Source organism: Ictalurus furcatus, chromosome 17 (genome assembly GCF_023375685.1).
Source record: "Ictalurus furcatus strain D&B chromosome 17, Billie_1.0, whole genome shotgun sequence".
Lineage (NCBI taxonomy): Eukaryota > Metazoa > Chordata > Actinopteri > Siluriformes > Ictaluridae > Ictalurus > Ictalurus furcatus.
Genome location: NC_071271.1, coordinates 23,416,406 through 23,424,469, shown reverse-complemented (window position 1 = coordinate 23,424,469; position 8,064 = coordinate 23,416,406). Strand labels below are relative to the sequence as shown.

General features: G+C 37.5%; 1 protein-coding gene across 1 annotated transcript; it reads left to right on the top strand.

The window, feature by feature from the left end:
* The first annotated feature begins 514 nt into the window (after nt 1-514).
* samsn1a (SAM domain, SH3 domain and nuclear localisation signals 1a) lies at nt 515-7,435 on the top strand. Its single transcript, XM_053647772.1, has 8 exons — nt 515-904; nt 1,906-1,986; nt 2,201-2,323; nt 3,324-3,441; nt 3,542-3,687; nt 3,799-4,026; nt 5,307-5,457; nt 7,043-7,435. The coding sequence occupies exons 1-8, from the start codon at nt 848-850 to the stop codon at nt 7,168-7,170; spliced, it is 1,032 nt and encodes a 343-aa protein (XP_053503747.1). The 5' UTR covers nt 515-847; the 3' UTR covers nt 7,171-7,435.
* Nucleotides 7,436-8,064: the final 629 nt, after the last annotated feature.

The following is an 8,064-nucleotide window of genomic DNA, read 5'->3' as shown; positions in this document are numbered from 1 at the left end:
AGTTTTGTCAATCTCTTTAATAGCTAGGAATCAAAATGCCTGGGTTTCTTGTACAATTTAGAAGAACGTGAACTTTCAAAGTCATCGACAGTATGCCGAATAATGTGTACATGTACGGGTGAAGAGTACAGATCTGAGAAGGCAACTTTTAAGCCATATTAAATTGAAGTACTGAAAGGCTTACAGATTCATTTAATGATAAAGACACACAGATAATAAACCAGTGTTGGACTAAATCTGTCAGTAGGTCTGTAATGTAAATGCACTGTGTTGGGAAATTTGAGAAGTACACTTTCAGTAAAATGACGTCTCCGTCGCAGCGAATAGTTCCTCTTATAAAGGGAACAGATTTTGTAACTTGGGCAAAAGTTTCTTCTTTTCTCTTTATTTTCAGTTCCTCAATAAATCCATCCAGAATATTAATTAGACATGAATATCAATGTTATAGGACGTACGTCTTTACCGATAATAATTGCTCTGGATTGTATTCACTAGGATCACAACAGTCATTTTGTGGAAATTTTTTCTTCCTTTCTTTCTTTTTTTGCCGTCACTCGTGTGCATATTTGCTTTATGTAAGTTCCTTGAAATGACTGGGAAGTGGTTATCAGGCAGACCGCAAATGCAGACTCAAGCGTTATTTTTTTTTTTTTTCCCCTCTGAAACTGCTTCGATAACATACAGAACACATATTGTGCCACATCCTGTGTGATCTGAGGAAGTCAAAACGCAAGACTCATCTGAAGAGCCACTGCAGTTAGCACTTTAGATTCAAACGTCAAGCACACGAGCTGGGATTCAAATAATAATACAACCGTAAGATAATATAAAGAACAAAAGTAAGGCCATGCTTCAAAGGACAGCTTCAAATGTCTCAGATAAACCTAAACACATCAAACCAAAGGTAAGGCTTATTCTCCATCGGTGTTATAAAAGGAAAAAAAAAAAACAACAACATATATATATTATGTATTACTATAATGTAGATAAATCTTAATGTTGCTGTTGAAATATTTAGAACAATGACATTGATTTGCTGTATTTGGGTCAGAAGCATTAATGCGACGCGCCATCTGGTCTGAGCCATGGGTATAGGATTTAAAGATTTCATGGATTTTGTGGATCAGTGATGATAATTTAGTAACACTAATAAGTTGATTGTGTGATCAAATGCTTTATGTGCTTTTTTTTTTAAAAAAAAAAAACAAAAAACAAAAAAAACCCTTAGTTTTTAATGTTATTTCAACCCGTTACATATCAGCGAACAGCGACTGTACGGATTCGAGCAAGGTTCACTATTGTGGTCAGCCGCTAGAATGTAAAACGCTCGATTCATCTATTTAATAAATAAATAAATAAATAAACGGAAATGTCTTCGATCCTACACGGACATACAGAAGTGAACACGTTGAACCTGTGTACGTCTGTGTATATGTGTGTAAGTTGACCTGTATATCGATAGTGAATTATTTACAAATGGAATGATATCAGCAAGCAGTGATTATAGGGGTCTGACGATGTCAAATGACTGGTGTTTGTACGATTCAGGAAAAAAAAAAAAGAGCACACGTATTTGCAAACTATTCCAGATGGAGTTACAGAAGTGAATGCTAATTTAAAAAAAAAAAAAATTGCATTTTTATTACTTTACCTAACAGGTTGATCTATAAGAGATGAGTTAAAACGTTTCAGGGTTTTTGCTGATGTGGAGAAAATGGTGTCGTAAAAGCACACACATGAATTTAAAAAAGAAAAAAACCAAACATGTCATATCTAACAAGGACCCGCTAATTATAATAATCTATTACTGGTATATTTGCATGATAAGCATGTGTGTGTGTGTGTGTGTGTGTGTGTGTGTGTGTGGTTAACATGTTCAACATAAATCTCTTCCCCCTTGTTCAGAGATCCACCAGTTTCGGAAAGTTTGACGGCTTCAGGCATCTGAACTCACCTGCCAGGCTTGAGGAAGATGGAACCATTCTGGTATGAAATTTTTTGATTTACGCTTTGATAAATAACTCCCTGTGCTTTGAGGAGAAAAATCGAGATGCTAAATTTAGGGCAATACACGCTGCAATTCTACGCTGTGAATGATTAAGTGGGACGTTGCTCAGAGCTTTGAGCTTACTCAGCACTTGGCAGCAGAGCTAGCCTGTATAAAGATGTCAATATTCATTATGCTGTGTGTTTGGAGCAGGCCGAGGGTGAGTCAGGAGCGGAGAGGAAAGACAAGCAGCACGGTTTGGGGAAAAAGATGAAGGCCATCGCGTTGACGATGAGGATAGGCAAGAAGCACATCAAGTCCTGTTCCGAGGATGCGGTGAGTCATAGGGAACCACACATGAGCTTTCGACACTGCCAGAAGTATAGCAACCTTCCCCATGATGTCAGAGGACACGTTTAACTTCCTGAATCTTAAACAGAAATCTGCGATTTTACTCAGCAACTGAAATCCTGTAATTAAACAGACTCAACGAAAAACGGACTTAAATGTCCTGTTCCCTATTGGTTTAAGCAAACACTTTCCTGTGTTTTGAAGAATAAGATTGTAGTGGATGTGATCATTTATAACTATGAATTACATCCTGATATGGAAAGTTTACATTTGCAGGATTTGGCAGACACCCTTATCCAGAGCGACATACATTTATACATCTGAGCAGTTGAGAGTTAAAAGTTAAGAGCCCAACAGTGGTAGCGTTGGGGTTTGAACTCATGACCTTCCGATCACTAGCCCGACATCTTAACCACAGAGCCACAATAAGCATCCCTTTTTCAAAAGTCTGTCTGTATGTATATATATATATAATGTATGTATGTATATATATATATATGTATATATATATGTGTATATATATATATATGTATATATATGTGTATATATATATATATGTGTATATATATATATGTATATATGAAATGAAACTTTTAATTACTTTAAATTTGAATTTAAGTTAAATATATACAAATGGAAACACTCTAACGTCTTCTGAGAGTGAGCCTGTGTCATGTGACCTTGATGTATTTTTACGTGTGATGTCATTGTACGGTAATCTGATCACTTGAACAATATGAACAATATACATTTTTTTATATATATAAAGATTCAGGATACATTAATAGTGGATTAATTGGTACTTTGATTAATATTATTTTTTTAAATATAACACTCTTCTAAGTGGATGACCATGAATATTTACTTTCTTGGCTATTATACTGTGATTATTATTATTATTATTATTATTATTATTATTATTATTATTATTATTATTCCACCTTTCGCTGTTGTAAATGATGTTTTTGCTCATGAATTGCTGCAGGGTGACGACACAGACCGACAAACAGAAGGAGGTACAGAAAGCAGCGCTCAGTTGGGGAAAACTCCAAACCACTCGAGTAACTCGTTAGAAAGTCTCTCCAGTGGACAGAGCTCTTCCGGTACGTACTCACACATCCGAAAAAAATTACGATTAAAATCGAGACCATGAGAGTTGAACAACAGTAACGGTCATACTGTCATTCTTCCTTACTGTCTCAGGTGCCACGACCGGCAGCTTGGACGTGTCCGGTAACCCAGACAGCCGAGGTGAGGACACGTCCTACACGGGTCCGTTTTGTGGACGAGCCCGAGTGCACACAGACTTCTTCCCCAGTCCGTATGACACGGACTCGCTCAAGCTCAAGGTCAGCCCGCCATCTGCTTTGTGTACTTTGGCATCATCGTGTATCCGACTCTGTAACTTGGCATCAGGAGGAAATATTTGCATATAATCTAAATATTTGCATTTCTCTCAGGTCGGTGATATTATCAATATCATAAGCAAACCCCCTATGGGAATATGGACGGGCTTGCTGAACAGTAAAGTAGGAAATTTCAAGTTCATCTACGTGGATGTGCTGCTTGAGAAGGAAAAAAATGAAGACGAAGGAGAGGAAGAGACTCCACAGATCAGGCCTCAGAGACTGTCCAAAAGACCTCGACCCAAAACACTGCTGGAGTTACTAGAGCGATTACATTTACAGGTAAACATCCCGACCACACGATGAGCTTTATACACTGGTAACGGATAAAAATTTCATTCTTCAATTCTTCTAATTCGTCAAGTACGTAGGATTTGTAAATGCGTCTAAAATTCAAAACAGATAACGTTTTACTGTATAAATGTGAATTGGTTTAGTAATACTCACAGCTATCAGACCGGACAGGATTCCTCAGAGATTTTATTGTGATTGTTGCGGCCTAAAACGCTCGCGTTTGTGCTGCAACTTGAGGAAATGTTTTCTTCTTTTATTTATTTATTTATTTATTTATTGCGGAAAACTACTTGAATTGGCGAAATTACAATCGCACGAAATTGTTTCGCGCGGTCTTTCGCCGTGATGTTTACTGGGGAAATGAGAACTTTACTGAGCTGTACTCATGTTCGATGCACGTGAATCGACGAGGGCTTTGGCTGAATGATTTGTCGCAGATTTGGGCCGAGAACCATCACGTGACGTCATCACGACACGTCTCGGGACGAATCTGCTGTTATTTTGAAAAACTGCAAAATTTTGCGTTAATCTCTGCGATGGCTAAATCCTGGAGAGATTGACCTGTGTAAGGAATAAAAACACCGTGTCATGCTGTTATAGGAAAATAATCAACAATGCTGTGGCGTGATGAAGCGGCGTTACTGTTACCACGCTGAAACGTCTTATTTTCCATTAACAGCGCATCCTGACGTGTTTTATGCTACAGCAATTTGGCAGTGATTACCATTTTAAACGTATTAATAAACAACTTATTATACGTTGTATCCATTTATAGTTACGTTTAATGTTTTGGAACATCTGTAAAACTATCCTTATATAAATATCCTTACAGAAAACTGCACCATATCAAGAGTTATACATTTATATCTGTTTATTATTAGAAGTAATGCAAATACAAGTATAGAAATGATAACATAGTAGAACCAGAAGCTTTATATAAGAGCTGCTGTTATAGAAAATTAATCAAGACCTTTGGACCAATCAGAATCCTGCTTTTAACAGAGCTACGGTATAATAATAATAATAATAATAATAATAATATGACAATATATACCGTGTGTAATAATACACTGCTAACTATTTATGAATACTGTTCTGTTAAAAATGTATGAAGTCACTCTGTACACACTATTCGTCAATGCTACTCATGATTTTGTTTAGTGCAATGAAGGTTTTTGAGAAGGTCCGGTTTTGAGCCTTGACCTTTTCCAACGTCATTCTCACTCACGCACACGTTTCTCACTTTTATACCACCTCGAACCCCGCAGGAATACATCTCGACTTTGCTCTTGAACGGCTACCAGTCTGTGGACGATCTGAAGCACTTGAAGGAGAAGCATCTGATTGAGCTGAACATCACAGATCCGGAGCACAGACGCAAACTACTCGCCGCCTCAGAGGTCATCTATGACATGGGCCGTGAGTATCAAAGCTGACTTTCTTTTAATATATATATATATATATTGGAGTTTATGTCCAGCCCGAATCCAACTGAGCTGATCTGATTAATCATATCGGCTGTAATAGACACGCATGTTGGAATCGAGTTTGAACTGAACCCTGTACAAAAGGTTTATATCCAGATTATAATAAAGTATGTTGGCGTTCCAGTCCACTGGCAGAATAGAAATGATGACTTATTAGACATTTTCAATCAGTATGAACAAATGAATTATTTTATTGCCGTAAGTCTGATATAAGATGAGTCAGGACACTGTTGGGTTTCTGTGTGTTGAGTATCGTCACTCTGTGTTTAGCTCCTCGTGAGCAGGTCGATGGGAAATTAGAGGGGTGTGAGCCCCCTGCTGGGCAAACAATTCCCACCTCTCCACAATAACATTGATTGCAGAGATAAAACGGACGGCACAACTAAAGCTTTTTTGATAGTAAAACACTGTATATGATATTTAAACCCAGTAGGCTAGGTATAAAATGAAAAACTTATGGAAACACTACAACTTACAAGTGAAAGACCTGAGCGTCTACTTTCAGAAGAGCCATTAACCACTACCGTGGAGTGTGACATCACAGACAAATTCAACACTGAACACGGGCACGCCCAAAACAGGAGGAAATTCCATTTTTTTTTGGATGGAGCACATTTTACAGCACATTTTCACTAGTCATTAATATTCATAAGGCAGATCTCCCAACAGTCATTGATATCCATTACATCATTAAAGAGAAAAAAACATCGTACGCATTGCTACAAGGTTGAAATCAGCTTTTATGTAAATAAGATGACGTGTGTATCGTCCTAAAGTGTACGAGAGTACTAAAAAGTAGTGAAAATAGCAAGCCATTGGCTGTTGCTTCGTATAGTCGCGTTAGCTAATTGTTTAAATGGACTTAAATGGATTGGGATGTTTGATCGAGTAAACATATTAAAGAATCCTAAAATTATTTCTGTCACAAAAGCGTAAATATATGCTGCATATGTCAGACTCTCTGAGATTTTCACCTCCATACATTCGAGCTATAAAGTAGGCGGAAAGGAAAAAAAACCAAAACATGGACGCCTCCGTGTAAGCAACAAGCTAGTTAGCTAGCTGCGATGAGTGATGTAGATTTTCTTCCTCAAAAAAGTGAACTTTAGCGTCGGTGTTACAGATTTAACAAGTGAATATGTCTGGATGTTGATGGATCTAAAGGAAATACTAAAGTATACACAGGACAACTCATTTAAAGTTAAGCAGTAAGTGTGAGCAGCCATGTTGAATTGAGGTCACTCCCTGAACTCGGGGTTGAGGAGTTGGGGAGAGGGGTCTCTGGTTTTTTCCTAGTTGGAGGTCATAAATTACGAGTTACAACCTCTAGTCAAATGCAGCATAGTCGTTGTTGTTGTTGTTGTTGTTGTGTTTGGAGCGTTAGTGTACAGAATACGTAAGTTTATTAAAGACAGATGTCATGTCCCTAACCCTAACCCTAGGTTTGCTTTACTGAAATGTAATGAAGCAGCTGAGTAGATCCACACGCTCTAACCTCAATCTGCTGTGACCCACAGGGGGCGAGCTGGCCGAGACGATGTGTGAGGAGGACGACGAGGAAGCGAGCGACTGTCCTCGAGACTCGGGCTGTTTCATCCCAAACGACTGTACAGACACGAGCAGAGAGGACGCCGATATTCACTGACGTCACTGTTCTCGGAACTGAGCCATGAGGATTTGTGACTACTCACAAATTCAAATAATTACACATTACGTTTGACTGTGGATTTGTAGAAATAGGTCTGTAGTTTACTGTGTTAAAATATCTGCTGACTTTTGTATTTATACATGACATACTCATTTCTTTTTCTGTTGGTCTCTGTATATTAATATAAACCTACTGTGTATATATATATATATTCCTACTTTTTTAAATGTTCAGTAAGAGTTAATAAATTATTTGTTTGACATTACGTTTGTCGTAATCTTACATTTTCAACCGCTAACCTGGTCACTGTTGGAGACTGGATGAATTTTCCATTTGGAAAAAAGTTTCTAATATTATTAGACTATTAAAGCATTATTAGAAATGATGTTATTTGTTCTGCTTTCACATACTGTAGGCCTATTGGACAGAAATTTAAAATCGTAACTGGTGGCAACCAGTGAATTTAATCTGGCAACCTGAATTCTGGCGCCAATCCATGTTAAACGCAGGTTGTCGTTTTGTGCGCCCCCTGCTGCCTGAGATACAAACTGCATCTGTACTGAAACACTGCCAGTCAACTGTGTTTGCTTTGAGTTGCCTTTTAAATAAAATGGGTAGGGCTAAGCAATTCCTCTTTGGGGCGGAGTTAATTAAATAAATTAGCTACCTAGATGGCAATTTTGTGAGGTTTTTGTCAGTTATCTTTAAAAATGATATGACTAATAAGGGTATAAAAGAACGTTTAGACATTGCCATTGACATATTTAATGATCGATAAACAAATATGGTCCAGGCATTCTTAGCATTTTAATACTAGAACGTTATTTGCATTAGTTTTTGTGTTTACATTCATTGATGTTAAGTCGCTTTAATAATGAAAAAATTGGAAAT

Bases quoted from the DNA above. Each gene is read 5' to 3' on its own strand.
- samsn1a (XM_053647772.1), top strand. From the start codon at position 848: ATGCTTCAAAGGACAGCTTCAAATGTCTCAGATAAACCTAAACACATC. The intron at 2,324-3,323 runs GTGAGTCATAGG...GAATTGCTGCAG, and splicing joins AGTCCTGTTCCGAGGATGCG to GGTGACGACACAGACCGACA. The intron at 3,442-3,541 runs GTACGTACTCAC...TTACTGTCTCAG, and splicing joins CAGTGGACAGAGCTCTTCCG to GTGCCACGACCGGCAGCTTG.